The 18,821-nt window shown below is 37.5% G+C and overlaps 1 protein-coding gene across 2 annotated transcripts in view; it reads right to left on the bottom strand.

Annotated features, from left to right (window-relative positions):
• UBTD2 (ubiquitin domain containing 2) overlaps window positions 1-18,821 on the bottom strand; it is a 55,998-nt gene that overhangs the window by 4,361 nt on the left and 32,816 nt on the right. For both annotated transcript variants that reach the window (XM_045551173.1, XM_045551174.1), the window contains exon 2: window positions 15,800-16,036. In XM_045551173.1, the coding sequence (XP_045407129.1) occupies window positions 15,800-16,036 (237 nt within the window). The remainder of the gene's footprint in view (window positions 1-15,799; window positions 16,037-18,821) is intronic.

The following is an 18,821-nucleotide window of genomic DNA, read 5'->3' as shown; positions in this document are numbered from 1 at the left end:
TTCCCACCTCAGCTTCCTGAGTAGCTGGGACTATAGGCACATGCCACCATGGCTGGCTAATTTTTAAAATTTTTTGTAGAGATGGGGTCTTGCTATGATGCCCAGGCCAGTCTTGAACTCCTACCCTTAAGTGATCCTCCTGCCTCAGCCTCCCAAAGTGCTGGGATTACAGGCATGAGCCACCGTGCCTGCCATGTATCTTCTTACTCAAGCTCTGGCAGTGCTCTTATCTACAATGCTGGAAATAAGCCATCCAGACTCTATTGCTTAAAAGCTCCCATATTTTAATATTTTTGGAAAAGGTAACTTTTTTTTATTTAATATGAAGTTTTCTGGTTTATTTACTCTTTCCCTCACTTCTGCTTATAAAATTATAATCTGAGTTATAAATATGCTCTAGTTTTAGATTAAACTAAAAATTAGACTTATGGTTTCCAGTTTGTCATGTAAGGAGCTTGAAAATTACCACTGCATCCTAACAATAATCAGCAAACTGAAAAATCAACTCTTCTTAGATCTGTAAGAGAAGTCAGGTCACAGAGCAAACCACTGCTCTCTAAATTAGAGAGACAGAATACAGAGAGTCACAATTTACCGGAGCAGAACCTCAGGAGCTGAAACCTGTGTGGAACCAGTGCAGGCTAGGGAAACCTGAAATGTAACTGGAGAACTACTGGAGACTCAGTGTAAACTAGTCTTACAGATAAATATTCCAGGGGACCCAGGCCTAGGGGAGTGATGCCTTTCTGAGTTTTACCTCCTAGACCTCCACCACCTCCCTCATAGTGAATACCAGAGAAACATCCCCTGTGCTTCTGGCAAGGGGCAAGGGGCAAGGGGGGGAGGGCAAAAGGAACCATTTTTAAACATGCCAGAGCATTCTGCCTTCAAGAGAAACTATTTAACTAGAGCCTAACCCGCTGGGGCTTCATCAGAGCCTAACTGACCTGGGAGAAGGGAAATACTCAATTCCAGCCCCCTCTAGTCATCCCGTCCCACCTAACATGGGCACTATGACGGAGAAGCACTGGCAAAGTTCCCAGTCCAGAGGCACAGGCTCAGGAAAAGACTGAAACCTAATCTTGGACTATGGAATGCTTCCTCGCCCCCACAGACCTTACCACCACATCACTAAAGGCCTATTTACCGCAGTTTCTTTTACCTAGTATTAATATGTCATGTCTACCTTTCAAAGAAAAATTACAAGACATACCAAAAGGCAAAAAACACAGTATGCAGAGACAGAGCAAGCCATCAAAACCAGACTCAGAAATAGCAAGGATGTTAGAATTATCAGACTTGGAATTTAAAACATTATGATTAATATGCTGATGGCTCTAACAGATAAAGTAGACAGCACACAAGAACAGATGTGTAATGTAACCAGAGAGATGGACATTCTAAAGAACCAAAAAGAAATGCTAGAGAACAAAAACATTGTAATAGAAATGAGGAATGCCTTTGATGGGCCTATTGGGTTATTAAGTATGAAATGTCTGATTTCCTTAAGTACTAAGTTTGACAGTTGACATCCCCGACACTTCACTTAGACACTTCTTGTTTTATTTTTATTGTGAAGGTACATCCTCAGTCTTTCAAAAGCACCGTTTGGCTTGTGATCATCTTTCACATTTTTTTTAGAGCAATTTTTGTGAAACCATGGATAATTCAAAAATTCGTGTTATTTTTGAATATGAGTTATTTTTGAATACTGTGCTGAAAGCTCGAAGTATCAACGAAATGTTTGGGAAGGATGTGGCTAATGAACACACTGTATGTCAATGGTTTGAGAAGGTCCGTTCTGGTGATCCACCTGAGACCAAGGTGGATAATGATTAGCTGAAAGCTGTAATGGAAGCAAGTCCATTTCAACCTACATGTGAATTAGCAGCAAGGTTTCACATTACTATTCACACAATATCGGACCATTTTAAAAAAATCAGTAAGGTAAAGAAGCTGGATAGATGGGTTCTGCATGATTTAAATGAGCAGCAGAAGAGAAATTTTCTCAAAGCTTGACTTTCTGTGGTGTCAAGACATAAAGGCGAACCATTTCTACACCATATTGTTACATGTGATGAAAGTGGATTCTTTTTGACAATTCCAAGTGTTCAGCACAACGGTTGGATAAGGATGAAGTACCAAAATACAGTCCAAAACCAAATATTCATCAAAAAAAAGCTAATGGTGTCTGTTTGGTGGTCCAGCACTGGTATTATCCACTACGGCTTCATGAAACCTGGTCAATTGATTACAATGGATGTCTACTACAACCAATTGGATGAAATGATGAAGATGCTTGCAAGTAAGCAGCCAAGACTGGTCAATAGAGACAAGCCAATCCTCTTGCAAGACAATGCTGGACCACATGTCGCACAAACAACACTGCTCAAGCTACAGAAGCTGGACTTGGAAACTCTCTGTCATCCACCATATTCACCAGACCTTGCACCAGCTGACTACCACTTTTTCCAGACTTTGGACCACTGTCTGGAACATCATACCGGAAGTCCTAGCTAATGCAGCAGTAAGACAAGAAAAGGTATACAGATTGGGAAGAAAAAAATAAAACTCTCTGTTTGCAGATGATATGATTGTCTACATAGGATATCTGAAGAATCAACAAAAAAGCTCCTAGAACTAATAAGCAATTATAACAAGGTTTCAGGACACAAGGTTAATATACAAAAATCAATTACTTTCCTATATAACAGCAATGAACGAGTGGAATTTGAAATTAAAAACACAATACAATTTATATTAGCACTTCAAAAAAATTAAACGCTTAGGTATAAATTTAACAAAATAAGATGTACATGAAGAAAATTTTAAAACTTTGATAAATCAAAGAGGCATTAATAAATGGACAGATAGTCCACGTTTATGGATACGAAGGCTTAATATTATCAAGATATCAGTTCTAACTTGGTCTGTAGATTCAATGCAATCCCAACCAAAATCCAAGCAAGTTAATTTGTGGATATTGACAAACTGACTTTAAAATTTATATGGAGAGACAAAAGAACCTAAGTAGCCAACAAAATATTGAAGCAGAAAAAGTTAGAGGACTTTGACACTGTCTGACTTAAACACATACTATAAAGATACAGTAATCAAAAAAGCGTGGTATTGGCAAAAGAAAAGGCAAACAGATCAAGAGAAGAGAATAGAAAGCCCAGAAATAGACCCATATAAATATAGTGAACTGATCTTTCACAAAGGAGCAAAGGTAATACAGCGGAGAAAAGATAGTCTTTTCAACAAATGGTGCTAGAGCTAGAAATATACATGCAAAAAAAGAATCTAAACATAGACCTGTACCTTTCACAAAAATTAACTCAAAATGGATCACAGACCTAAATGTAAAGCATGAAACTATAAAACTCCCAGAAGAGAACATAAGAGAAAATCTAGATGACACCGATGTTGGCAATGATCTTTTAGATAGTAACCAAAGGCCTGATCCATGAAAGAACTGATAAGCTGTCATTCATTAAAATTAGAAATTACAGCTCTGCTAAAGACACTATAAAAAGAATATAAAGACAAGCCACAGGAACGGGGAAAATATTTGCAAAATACATATCTGATAAAGGATTATTATCCAAAATATACAAAGAACTCTTAAAACTCAACAAGAAAACAAGCTGACTAAAAAAAAAAAAAAAATGGGCCAAAGAGGTTCACAGACATTTCACCAAAGATGATTAACAGATGACAAATAATCATATTTGCTGATATTCCACATCATATGTCATCAGGGAAATGCAAATTAAAACAATGAGATACCACTATACATTTATAAAAATAGCCAAAATCCAGAACACCATCACCACCAAATGCTGGTGAAGATGTGGAGCAACAGAGAGCACTCATTCATTGCTGGTAGAAGTACAAAATGTTACAGCTACTTTGCAATACAGTTTGGAAATTTCTTACAAAACTAAACATACTCTTCCCATATAATCCAGCCATTGCACTCCATGGTATTTACCAAAAGGAGCTGAAAATTTATGTTCACAGAAAAACCTGCACACAGATGTTTCTAGCACCTTTATTCATTATTGCCAAAACTTGGATGCCACCAAGATGTCCTTCTGGAGGTGAATGGATAAACTATGGTACCTCTAGACAATGGAATATTATTCAGCGCTAAAAAGAAATGAGCCATCAAGCCACGAAAACACATGGGGAAAACTTAAATGCACAGTACTGAGTGAAAGAAGACAGTTTGATAAAGTTACATACTATATGATTCCAATTATTCTCCCACTTTGCACTTGATCTTAGCCAGAAGGCTGAGAAGCGATTATTTTCACAATCTGGAAAAGGCAAAACCATGAAGAGAGTGAAAAGATCAATGGTTGCCTGGAGTTAGGGGGAAGGGAGGGATGAATAGGCAGAGCAGAGAGGATTTTTAGGGCAGTGAAACTACTCTGTATGATACTATTAACGGTGGATACATGTCAATACAAATTTGTTCAAACCCACAGAATGTAAAACACCAAGAGTGAACTCTAATATAAACTATGGACTTTTGGGGGATAGTGATATGTCAATGTAGGTTCATCAATTTTAACAAAGGCACCACTCTGCTGGTGGATGTTGATTATGGGGGAGGCTATGCATGTGTGGGGGCAGGGAACATATGGGAAATCTCTGTACCTTACAATTTTGCTGTGAACCTAAAACCACTCTAAAAAAATAAAACCTATTAAAAAAAACTCAATAGGAGAAAAATGCATATCATTTAATCAAATTTGTTTTAACTTCATTTTAAGACTATAATTATATCAGTTATCCTCTTTCCAAATTAAATATCTAGGATCATAAAGTATCACTAAAAATGTTTGTTTACAGTGTAGTCCACAGCTGAAAATTACCCCAGAATTACCTAGTCAGAACAGACTGGCTCCTGTGTGGCCCAGACTCTTTTGAACAATATATTCCTAATCTTCTACCATTTAATGGCCCCAAAGCTCTTTACTAACGACAAAACTGCTCTGCTATAGTAGTGATCTCTACCACATAACCTCTTTAGGACTTAATGAAGATCACTAGAAAACAATTCTTACATTCCACAGAGTTGCTGCATAAACATTTCCTGAGTACCCTGAAGGGTGTAGGGCACGTAACTGGCACTGAAGAGATAAGGTATGACAGAGCCAAGATTGTCCCTGATTCCCAGGAGCTTATAATCAAGGTGAGCAGATACAACATGCCCATCACCCAGATTTAAGTACAAACTGACACACTGAAAATCAAACAGAGGTGCTGACACATCACAGAATAGAACAGTGACTAGAGTTGGTAGAGCCAACAAGGAGAAATTCTATAGAAATGGTGTGTTCTCGACATGACTTTAAAATTACACAAAAGAAGTGAAAAGCATCTCAAGAAATAGGAGTGATATGGAAAGAAGAATAATTTCAAAGTAGTAGGGAATGCCGTGTGGGCTTGTTGAGCTGAAATATAATCAATGATGTGAAATTACTGAATAGGCAACAAATAGTGGAACCTGATAGTAATGTTCAGGAATTTAGACTTAATCTACAGGAAATTTTTAGAGGTGGCTAACACAGGTAAATGAGACATTCACTCAACAAATACTCACTGCCTTTTATATCCCAACTGATATTCTAGGTGCTAAGATGATTATTTTATCATTACATGAAGGGAGAATGACTGACTAGAATCAGGGAGAATGACTGACTAGAATCAGGGAGCCCTGACTATACAAATGAAAAGAAATTGATCTTAGAGAATCAATGGTAACTGGCAGGACTTAATGACAGGTTAGATTTGATGGAAAACAAAAAGGAAAGAATAATCTTGTAACTGGGAAACTAGAGTGACAGAAAAATAGTGAATTTAGGGTTACAAGATTCTTTGCTTAGTTTTTAACTGCTTGAGGTTCAGTGAGACACTTCAACTGAATTATGTGTAACTAACTGAAGAAGCAGATTGGGAAGAGTTTAGAGAGTAATAATTTCCAGCATACAAGTTTAAACATAAAAACAAATACTTGAGAGTGCTTACTACTTCTAGCCCCATCTTAGCACTTTACATACATTAACAATTTAATACTCATAACAGCACTTCAAGGTAAGTCTATCGTACCCATTTTATAGATGGAAAAATTGAAGTAGAGAGAAGTAACTTTTGTTCAGGGTCACACAACTAGTAAATGAAATGATCAGACTCCTGGAGAAGTAAATGTATAACATAAGGATAAAAAAGCAGGGCTGCGTTCTCAGATTAGGGGTATGGTTAATGAGAAGGAAGAAATGTACTTGGTGGAAAACAAAAGGCAGGCGACAAATACAAGAGGGATGAAAAGCCAGAAGTGAATCCCATGGAGCAAGAAACTAACAGTGCCTAACGCAGCCCAACAACATACTTGCTAATGAATTTCAACAACTGGTCAAAGAAGAAAATGTAAAATGAGACTCTAAAGTCAGTCCAAAGGAAATGGTGGTGACTGAGAGAAATTTCAATGGTCTGAGACTGCCACGTGTAGTGACAAAATAGTCCTCTTACTGTCACATCTACAATATTTGAAAGGCATAAAAAAATGGGGCAACTGAAGGCAGAGAGGTTTGCTTACAGAAACCCAATGTTTACACACAAAAGGAAAGGAACACTCTAAAAGTTGATAAAAGAAGATAATTATTCTACTTTGGCAAAATCACTTTTAGCCATGTTTGCATCTGCAATTTATAAAAGGTTTTAATCCCCACTGACTGGCCACCAAGGGTGCAGTTCATTTAGCAATTCACTAGTTTTAATGGGGTTCTGGCCAGGCTTGCTTGTACTGCTCACCTCATGTCCTCTGTGGAAGGAAAGTTGTTTTTTTTGCTCTTCTTCTCACAAACCCACCGTAGGCCTCAAGTCCTAGCAGAAACAGATGGCCACCAGGATAAATAACTGCCAGGGCATCATTTCCCTAGGCCAGGAAGTCCTGAAAGCTCCCCATGGTAGGAAGAATGCTGCCAAGTCTCCACCTTCTGTTCTGATTTCATACATAATTTTCTGAAGTTGTTTTTATTTGTCTTTCATCTAGATGACTGGCTCAGATGTTCTATTTGCCTTGGTCAACTGTTTTTAATTATGCTTCAAAACATTCCACTAGAAGATTCTAAAGATAAAACTAAATTAGATGACAAATAACAAAAATTGCTTTACTAAATGCCATGAGGTCTAACACTTTACTCTTTCACAAGCAATCTTTCAGGCTAAAAAGAAAGATGTGTTCTGAAGCATTTAAAGGCCTCGTTGCTTATCCCTCTATGCTCTCACTCCTGTAAGACTGTGGCTCAGTGTTAAATTTTTACCATTTGTGACTTGCATAGCTATGTGTACAGGTTTATAAAAGTTAAAAATCGATGTCTGCATAAGGAAGTGATTGTGGTGATGGTTTCATGGGTTTATACATGTCAAAGCTGATCATGCTATACACTTTAAATATGCACTCTTTAGTATACTTCAATATACCTCAATAAAGCTGAAAAAATTTAATATTTATTTATTGATTGATTGATTGAGACAGGGCCCAGCTCTGCTGCCCAAGCTAGGGTGCAGTGGTGCAGTCATAGCTTACTGCAGCCTTCAGCTCCTGGGCTCAAGAGATCCGTCTGCCTTAGCCTCCTGAGTAGCTCGGACTACAGGTGTGCCACCACACCCAGCTAACTTTTTTATTTTTGTAGAAATGGGGTCCCACTATGTTGCCTAGGCTGGTCTCAAACTCCTGGCCTCACGTGATCCTCTAGTCTCGGCCTCCCAAAGTGCTAGGATTACAGGCATCAGCCATCACACTTGGTCAAATTTAATATTTAGATCACACTGGCAATCTGGTATGGGAAACTCCCCTCCCAAAATGAATTAAGGGGGCAATATCATAAAACTCCAAGACTTTTTTACCACTGGGGGTCTCTTCCAAAGCCTGTAGGAGAGGATATCTTTATTCCTGACTTCTCTTTTCTAACTGACCCAGAAGGCTTGAACTCTTCTACTTCTCAACAACCACAGCCTCCCATGGCAAAGGAGGGCCTCAACATTTAAATGAGCTGGACACTGCTAAAAAGAATGAGAACACTGAAATGACAGAATGAATGTAAAGGAATGAAATAGTGGTGGTCCAGGCAGTGCACTCTCAAGCCTGATGGGAAGACAGAAGATTGCATGAGAAGCAGTGAGATTTAATAGGAGGAGAGGCAGCTTTGAAGTTGATAAATCCCATGTTTGAATTTAGATCCTAATTTTAAACATGTTGAGTCTATTTCCTCAAGGATTATAGTACCTACCTCACAAGGCTGTTGTAAGGATTAAATAATAAGACATGTAAAATTGCCTGGTACATATAATAAATCCATAGAAAACACTCAATAAATGTTGGTTCTCTTCTCACACAACTTTTAAATCTCAGAATCAGACTTAAGGGGGAGCACTCACTACACCAGTGTCACAAAGAATCAAGTTTCACAAAGTTTGTGTATACTGCTTCCTGTTTCACGGGGTTCCCTACAAACCTGAATCACACTAATGCCAAAAGAGCCATCAAAATTATTCTTCCCCTAGGTATTATGAGCAGTTTTTCAGGACTGCAGGGGTGCTAACAAATTACAGGTTCTCTCATGGAACATTTTGCTGGGAATTATATCAACCTTATATCTGGTAGTTAGCCTTAGAAGCAGAAGGTCTAACTATCTCATGCCACCAAGTCAGCCATGAAGACTGTGGCATTCAGAAGAACTAAGTCTATCATCTCTTCTAGCAAGCATTGGTGAAAAATGGTGCTTGTATATATATTGCTAAAGTCCTATGATAGTCAAAGCATGATTAAGAGCTTGTGGAACATTTCATCCCATTTCTAAGAGGGATATTGATCATTAATCCCAGGGCTTCCTTCAGCTCTTTAAAAGGGGTAGAGGGGGCCGGCAGCAGTGGTTCATGCCTGTAATCCCAGATGCTTTGGGAGGCTAAGTCAGGAGGATTGCTTGAGCCTAGGAGTTCGAGGTTACAGTAAGCTATGATGGTGCCACTGCACTCCAGCCGGAGTGAAAGAGCCAGACACTGTTTCTCAAAAAAGGGAAAAAAAAAAAAAAAAAAAAAGGACAGGGACCAAAGGAACAGACAGATGCTTGGACACACTGGTCTATATAAAGCTGCCCTGGCTTTACAGAAGTAGAAGGTGGTGTAGCACACTCTCTAGGACCATGTTAGAAACCTTGCGTCCCTCTACCCTCACCACCTAGAATGGCATAGAAAAGAGGTCTTCTTCAGAGACAAGCCTACTGACTCAGGGACAACCTCCTACCTTAGCTATTTTCAGGCATTTATCACTCTAACTGAAGAAATAGGGTGACAGCAGCAGAGGGAGTAGATAAATTTACATTTTATAACTCTAAACCATTTTTGTTTGAGAATACAGAGAAGAAAATGATTTAACATTTAATTTATGATTAAGCAGTCATTAGATCCTTCATTAAGGCCCAGTTTCATTTCTAAACACTACAAGAGTCTGGCACAAATCCCCAGTCTCCCATGTAAATACAATATCTTCATTCCTAAGCTTTATTTTTATCAATTAACTTATCAATCAAGTTTACTAAATGACAAATCCTTATAGGGACCTTTAAAGAAACCAAAATTCACAGATAACTTCTCAATGGGCCTCTGACATATCTGAGGGAAACAGAAACAAGGCCTATACCTATTCATTTCCTATCTATGTCTTATGAGAATACGGTATGCTTCCCTAACAGATGTATACCATTTTCAAGTATTCTACAAAGTGTGCAAGGGATCTAAAACATTAGACATGGAATATATATTGAAGATTATTTGTGTAATCACTTTACACAACACAGAGATGAAATGACTCATCCAGTGTACTGAGTTGCTTTAGTTATCCTTACAACTAAGGTGTGAGTTCAAATCCCAATTCCATGGCTTATGCCTTGGAAGAATGATGCAACCACTCTGTGCTTAAGTTTGCACATCTGTGTAAAATGGGGATTGCTGTAGGTGATTTTAACAGGTATGAGAATTAAATAACATTAATATTCAAAAAGTTAGTTATTAGTATTTTATTATTCTTGATTCTTGATTCTCAGTCTAGTGTTCTTTTCATCATATATTGGCTCCCTCCATGTAAAATGCTCTTTTTATGCTTCTTATAAGAACCTTAGTTTAACACATTGACTGCCATGTGAGCTGTATTTAACTCATGATACTTTTGAGCCCAGGGCCTCATGAAGTATACATAACTCACAAGTCTCTTTACCTTGGGAGCCTTGTAAACTATTTTTCAGTTGCAAATAACTCATGCACAGAAAACAATAAAAAATAACAAGTTTTTCATCAAATTAGAAAGGATCATTTTGTTTTTGAAGTTGTTATTCTATTTTTGTAATAAAACATCGTGGCCCCAAGGAAAAAAATTTTTTTTCCTACTATGGCAGTCAATGTGTTAAAAAAAAGAAAACATTAAATGTGCATTACCTATAAATGTATTTTGAGTTAAAGATGACTAGGAAAAAGGAAAAACATTCTGGACAACTCCTTTCCCACCTATATAACAAACTCTGTGAAAAGAAGAGAATTTTAAGAGGTCTTTAAGAATTAACTTTTTCTACGTCCCATATCCCTAAGCACAAAAAAAAGTACAAAACAAACAGGACTTCAAAAGCCAAACTGTATGGCAGCACAAGTCACAACTGCACAGATATGGAATCAACCTAAATGCCCATCAACCAATGAGAGGATAAAGAAAATGTGGTATATATACACTGTGGAATACTACTCAGCCATAAAAATGAACAAAATAATGTCTTTTGCAGAAGTTTGGATAGAACTGGAGGCCATGATCCTAAATGAAGTAACTCAGGAATAGAAAAGCAAATGTTCTCACTTATAAGGGAAAGCTAAGCTACAGGTATGCGGGGGCATACAAGTACAGTGGACAATGGAGAATCAAAAGTGGTGGGAGGGAATTGAGGGAAGAAAAATTACCTATTGGGTACACTATTCAAATGACACGTACAGAATGCACCACTATTCAGTTCATCCATGTAACCAAAAACCACTTGTACTCCTAAATCTATTGAAATAAAAAAAGATTTCTTCCAAGTATTTACTCCTCCCAATAATTTAGCAATGAATAAATGAATAATGTATATTTTGCTTTTTTCATATTCTGAATTAATTTCTTAGGTTAAGTTTTTGAATTTTTACATTATGGTATAGGCATTCTTATGGCTCTTGGTTCATATTGTCAAATTATATGTAACTCACTATTGTTTTAAGTGTTGCTTCCCCTCTCCTTCACTCTTACTTCTCTTCAAAGTAAATACTAATGCAAAGCAAAACAAGCAAAGAAACAAGAGCCAAACTGAAGAACTGGCAACATTTAGCTACAAGAATACTATAGTCCCAGCTACTTGGGAGGCTGAGGCAAGAGGATCACTTGAGCCTAGAAGTATGAGGTTGCAGTGAGCTATGATGACATCACCACACTTTAGCCCAGGTAACAGAGAAAGACCCTGTCTCAAAAAAAAAAAAAAAAAAAAGATGGAGTTAATTACCTTAAATTTCTGTTTCTAAACAGAAAAGTTTCTATTTGAGTAACAGTGAGCAGATACTCTATCTATTCAAGGAAAGTAAAGAGGGAAGATTTTACATTTGAATTGCAGGGATATGGACAACATGCTAGAAAACATACTCTCATTCTAAGAACGAGATAATTGCAGATGCTAACGAAACAAACAACTACCTTTCTAGAAAATTAGAAGGTAAAGGAAGGTGGTAGGCACTTCAAAAAATCCTTTTAAATGTTCCACATAATAATTACAAAAAGCATTAAGATGAATACTGTTTCTGAACAAGTTTTAACAGAAAATTACTGAATAGACATTATGCACCACCTTCTGAAAAGTGTCAGTAATAAAACTACCTGTTGTTTTTTTATTACCCTGTTTATGCTTATTTGGGCAAACCTCTTAATCTATAACCTGGTTTCAGTGGTAAAATACTATATTAAGGATGTTTTTAGGATTTCTAGGTAATGGCAAAATAGCAACCAATGAAAAAAAGGAAAAAGCTCTTTAAGAAATGTTAAGACAATCAGTAAAAAGATGCTGTGCAAATCATGAAAAATAAAGCTCTTAAAAGACAGCAAAGCTATGGAAAAGGGATACCAGGTATTAGAATCACATGAGGAGCTTTTTCTACAATACATATGTTCATATCATTCTCAACATGAGTCATAATTTTTGAAGTGAAAATATACGGTACATGTACCTATAAAATTCCCAGGTAGTTACACCACCAAGTTCCCTCTTAACTCTCCCCAATTGCCATCTGAGAATAATAAACTAAAGATATTCTTATATCATTAACAGAGGAAGATAACACTGATAGAGTCTAAATATGGCTTAAATCAAAAAAGGCACAACCCTTGCTTTTTTCTGAGCATATAATCTAAAGTAACAGAACAGATAACATAACAAGACGTACAAACAACAATTACACATTTTCAAGAACTTTTTATATTATTATGTTAGGAAGATAACGTATGAATAAGGTTAACATAATAAAACATTATATTAATACGAAGAGAAGACAGAGGGAATAAGATGAAAACAAGAAAGGACAGAGATTAGATTGAAGAAAGCTTAGAAAGCAGTGTGTGACCCAGGATCTCTTCAGATTGACAATCTACGATCTACTAACACTCACAGGTAATACTGAGAGATATCGGTGAAGGTGACAGGGATAAACCTAGTGAGGGATATGTTTTCAATGCTTTGGTGTACAGTTAATAAATCTCCTACTACTTACTATTGAATCAACCCAGTCTCAAAATTCCATCAGGCATATGCCTAAAGCCAGAATTCCCTAAAAGTCAAAGAAAGATGTCAACAGTAGACAATACATCCAGAAAATGATCAAAATCTGTTAATTCAAGATTTTGGTGTGGGGAATTTGCTTGTTAATGTCAGAGTTCAAGAAATAGAACCATCAGCACTACTATTTATTAAGTGCTCTATGGATATGAGGTACTATGGTAAACGATTTACATGTATTATTATCACATTTAACCAACACAACCATCCTATAAGATAGTTACTATCCATATTTTACACATTAGAGAATTGAGGCTTACAGAGAAGAAATGATTTGCCCAAAGTCACATATCTATAAGTATAATAATACACTAGGGGCAGATGTAAAAACTGGATCTGATATCAATGCCTGAGCTAAACATAGCCGAAGTCTATGCAATAGTTTAAACTAAAAATATGAAGTACTTTGGGATGTTTAAGGGGTAACAACACAATATGTAATTACAAAAAAAAGATGGTAAGAATTTCAGCAATACCACTGAACAGATCTAGGCAAAAACATAAAATTAAAGAGCTTAGTTATAAACTAATGGTGAGTTTAACAGTATATATAACAGAACATAATTAAAAGGTCCACCCAAGAAATGTCACTGATAAACTTCAGATATAAACAAAGGAATTTGATCAAGGATACCAGTGACAATAATATTAATACCCAGAAACTTATTACAAAGCTTTGAAAGAAGAAAGCTTGGACGTCAGCTTGATTCTTTCATGTATACACAGAAAATACTCCTTAAACATTGACGGGGCAGTAGGGGCCCATCCAATGTTCTCAAATTTCCAAGAATAATTCTCCCTAATCTGTTGGTTGGTAAAGCTGCTAGTGACATTACATTTCTTGAGACAGTTCATACAGATAAGCAAAAATGAGGGACTTGAGTCTTTTTTTTTTTTTTTTTTTTGAGACAGAGTCTTGCTCTGTCGCCTAGTCTAGAGTGCAGTGGCATCATAGCTCACTGCAACCTCAAACTCCTGAGCTCAAGTCATCCTCTTGCCTCAGCCTCCCTAGTAGCTGGGACTACAGGTGCGCACCACCACACCTGGCTAATTTTTCTATTTTTAGTAGAGACAAGGTCTTGCTATGTTGCCCAGGCTGGTCTCAAACTCCTGGCCTCAAGCGATCCTCCCACCTCGGTTTCCCAGACTGCTAGGATTACAAGTGAGAACAACTGCACCCGGGCAAGGACTTGAGTCTTTAGAGATCTGAGCCTAGATCCAATAAGATATGAATGAGCCCCTGCCTTATATAAAACAGAGCTACTTTGCCTCTATGAACGTTTAAAGAAGGCCACAATTTATAAAACACAACAATATTCCTGTACGTAACTATGCTAAATACGAAGTAAGAAATTCAAAGTTCCAAGGTCTGGAACTCAGGCTTCTAAATTAAGACAATCAAACATTTATGACTCTTCTTCCACCCACCTGCAGGCCTATATAAACATATATTCTGCTTGAAAAATATAGAATATAAACATCAAAAAGAGAAGGAGGATAACTACTTGTAAAGGAAGGCCCTTCCCTTTATATTATATAAAGGTAGTATTTGAAGACAATAATTACAGAACTGAAAAAGGTAAATGGAATAAGATAATATCCCCACATTCCAACCCCCAATCACATGTCAGAATTTAGAGACTATCCATGAAAATCAGAACTGAAGAGTCATACTGAAAGGGCATTCTATTATAAATTCTTCAAATCTAGAAGCAATCATTTTTATAAATTTGTCGAAAAAGTGATCAATGGGTGCTTAATAAATGTTAACAACACAAGCCTATGCTAATAAGCTTTCATAATAAAGAAGAGAAAGCTATAAAAAGAGGAATGTTTCTTGGAAGCACAATTAATCAGAAAATTAATGGAGATTTGGAAAGTTGGCAAGGATAATAAGATAAATATCTTTTATCTGACAGAGTCAAAGGACATAAAGCAGATGATTAAATAATGAAAAGCACTGTTCCTCTAAGAATGTAGACAAAGGGAGATACTAGGGGAAAAAGTAATGAAGGTTTAATAATAAACAGAAAACTACAAGGAAATTTAGATGGTTATCTATTATATGGATCTGAAAAGACAACCTAGAAAAATATTAACTTGAAAAACAAAAGAGCAAAATAAATGTACTAATACAGAAATCAAAAGAAGAATATAAATACAAAATTACCACCTAAATCTCAGCATAACATGAAAATTTTTCTCATCAAGGAGACCAATAGTATGTGCATGGGTCCAGCATATATGCATCCCTAGAAACATTCAAAGTTTACAGTTAGCCTTAGAGTCACACTCCTAAACAAAAGAGAGAAGTTTCTAATAATGCTCAGGGCTACAGTCATAGAAAACTGTCCTTAAAAACATGTGGGACCCATTTCTAAGTTCAGATTTGCTCATTATGCTAAAAATAGGCTTGATGAGAAAGTATAATGATTAAAGGAGCATCCTCTGAGTCTCCACAGTTTATAAAATCTAAATTGAAATTGTATCTCTAGTGATAGTAGGAAACCAGAGAAGTAGGAGCTCCAATAGATGGATGGGTGGGGGTGGGAAAGGTGGGGGGATGGGGCTGGCAGTGGGGTGTGCCTGGGGGGTTGGAGAGATTTCATGGAGAACTAAATAACATGGAAATTAGAAGATACGGATTATCAAATGTTCTCTTTTCTGAGATTAAGAAGAATTAAAGAAACATAAAAAATATAAACATAAAGTAAAACCTGTCTCCAGCGAAAAGATACACAAAGAAACAAGGAGGAATGATAATTCCTGCTATGTTTTTTTCAAAAAGTTAGAATAACGCACAGAAAGGGGGGAAAAACCCTTCACATTCAGTTTCTTGCCATTAGAAACAAGCTGATCATGTTCCCTTTGTCCTTGAGGAACACCAAACCTACCATGCGGTAATGTTATGTTTGCACCATCAATGATTGCTTGTGCCAGTTCGTGATCATTGCTCTCAAAAGCATGTGCAGCAGCCTTCAAGGCATCCCAAATCTCTTTACGGCCTTCAAAAGCTGGTGCAGTATCCCAAAATTCGTCCCTCTTGCTGCGCAGTTGTCCGTCTGTCATAGGATAATCACTTTTCCATTTTGGTTTCTCCTTTTTCAAAGGCTGGTTACGACCTAAAGCAACTGAGAAAAAAAATAAGAGACTAAGATCAAAACCAAAATTTACAAAACATGTATCAAAAGTTATCTGGTCATTTGGAATCTGCTTTTGGATTCTTTCACCAAAGTTACAGTTAGAAGTTTGCCTACTAGCTAATTTCTCCATTCTGAAATTCCCCTAACCCATTTTGAATATAAGAGCAAGTGGAGATATTAGATGGCTCTATGCAAAACTTCTAATGACAAATTAGTAGCTCTTTTCCACTCAGTGTGTCTTCTCCAAAGGATGATTAAAAAGAAATACAATTATAATGAATTTACCACTCTTGTGGAGCATGTTGACAATGGGGAACGCTGTGCATGTGTGAGGGTAGGGAGTATAAAGGAAATCTCTGTACCTTTCTCTAAATTCTGCCATGAACCTAAAACTGCTCAAAAAACAAAATCTTTTTTAAAGAAATACAATACACGTTTTGTTCGTTTTAGAAGAACTGCCTAGAAGAACAGTAATAAGTTTTTCATCAGACTATAATGGCAGGGTATAAGAGTCAAGAGATAACCATAAAAGAGAGGCAAGATACACAGGGAAAACCAAATGGCAACAGTAGCTTGAATCTCAGGACCTCTGGACACACAAAGCCAGGAAGCAGGAACTCCCCCTCTCTGGACTTCAGTAAAGGAACTGTGAATATCTTTCTCTGAAACTCAAACAGGAGATAATTTACAAACAGCTAGGAGAGAGGGGTAGAATCAGTACTTCACTTTCTGGGAGGAATTAGGAATGGAAGATATATCCCTGATACTGGGCCAAGGAATAAGTTTCCAACCACAAGGAGCAGAACTACAATACCCTGCTCTAGTTTCAACCCAAGAGGAGAAGAAATCTGAGGGCAAGTCTCCCTTTGTCCCTAAGTGGCAACATCTTAGAGAATGTTACATAATAGTAGTGTTAGAACAAGTCTTTGCACCCAGATACTTACAGGACATACGATCACTAATCTATTTCCATGGGTCATACTGACCTACAGAGAGAGCCATTTTTATCTGCGGCTCTGTAGGATTATACAGTGCCATAGATAAGAAATAATTTGACAGATGGGAGAAGAGGTAAAAAGAAAATTGAGGACAGGTGGCGTAATGGCTCATGTTTGTAATCCCAGCACTTTGGGAAGCTGAGGCACGAGGATCTCTTGAGACCAGGAGTTCAAGGCTGCACGCAGTGAGTTGTGAGTTACGACGGCCCCACTGCATTCCAGCCTGGGTGACAGAGCAAGACCCTGTCTTTAAAAAAAAAAAAAAAAAAACGCTGGATGAAAAGATAAAGAGTACTGGGAGAGAGTAGGTGGGAAGTAAGTGACAGAGCGGGTGGGAAGAAGGAGGGTGTGTGTCAAAATTCAGTGTTCTATATTTAATTACAGAAAGAATACCAATTTAAAAGAAATTACTCTCAAAATGGGTGTAAAGCATCCATGAAATTCAACTACTCCCTCATTGGCCCAAGGCCAAATGAAATCTGGGCTATGCAAAACAGAAAATAACATGACTCCTGCCCCTGGGCAATCTCTATGCCCTATCCAGGCTACACTCCTGGATGACAGGACCAACTAATGCTGCAAAGTGTGTTTGGTTTGACACATAGATTAAACTATCCTCTCTTCGCCCAATCTGGCCACTTGTAGGCGGCCACATCAGGTTCCTTCAGTCGTCACCTTCAGGGTGGTGTACTGTGCCACTACCAGCTGTTTTCCACTTAAATCATTCAGCATTAACTCAAATACTTTTGGCCCTCTAACTTGTCCTAGTGATATGCAAAACAGGTGAGTTCTAAAAGGGTGTGGCCAGAATATAAAAACAATCCATTTAGTGGCAGAGCTAGAAACAGAATCCAAGTCTCCTTATTTAATCTACGAATATGTACTGAGTGTCTATTAAAGGTAACACTACATAGATGTGCCCATCAGGCTTCATTCAAATGTGAGAAAATCTATACTAATGACTTTTCCTGGTGTCTTCCAAATAATACAGATAAATACAGATAGAGCATAATATTTTAAAAAGTATTCAAGGCCGGGCACGGTGGCTCACGCCTGTAATCTTAGCACTCTGGGAGGCCGAGGCGGGTGGATTGTTTGAGCTCGGGAGTTCGAGACCAGCCTGAGCAAGAGTGAGACCCCCGTCTCTACTAAAAAAAAAAAAAATAGAAAGAAATTATATGGACAGCTAAAAATATATATAGAAAAAATTAGCCGGGCATGGTGGCGCATGCCTGTAGTCCCAGCTACTTGGGAGGCTGAGGCAGAAAGATCGCTTGAGTCCAGGAGTTTGAGGTTGCTGTGAGCTAGGCTGATGTCACGGCACTCACTCTAGCCCGGGCAACAGAGTGAGACTCTGTCTCAAAAAAAAAAAAAAAGTATTCAGAATACAACCAATAATCATAATCCACCCATGGATTCCACCAACAAGATGAAATACACGACATTTATTTTCTGCTACATTACCCTTTAGATAAGTTAGAAACAGGTTATGGATGACACTCAGTATTAGTTTACTGAGGAGGAAGTTGAAGAGAGGACACAAGTAGGTAGACTCAGTAAGATACCTATTTGAATAAAGTTTTGGGCCGACCTGAGTAATTCCAGAGAATTATCTAGCCTCACACGTATTAAATGTACCAGAGAGATAACTTGGTATAATTTTTCCTATCATTATGAGAGAATCACAAGGCACAGCCAAACAACAAAACCTCCCCAATCTCAGAACCTAAAACTAAAGCAAATGAAAGAGGCCCTCAAACAGAGGAATTCAACAG

Source organism: Lemur catta, chromosome 5, assembly GCF_020740605.2.
Source record: "Lemur catta isolate mLemCat1 chromosome 5, mLemCat1.pri, whole genome shotgun sequence".
NCBI classification, from domain to species: Eukaryota; Metazoa; Chordata; class Mammalia; order Primates; family Lemuridae; genus Lemur; species Lemur catta.
Note: the sequence above shows the minus strand (reverse complement) of the source record. Positions and strands in the feature narration are given on the sequence as shown.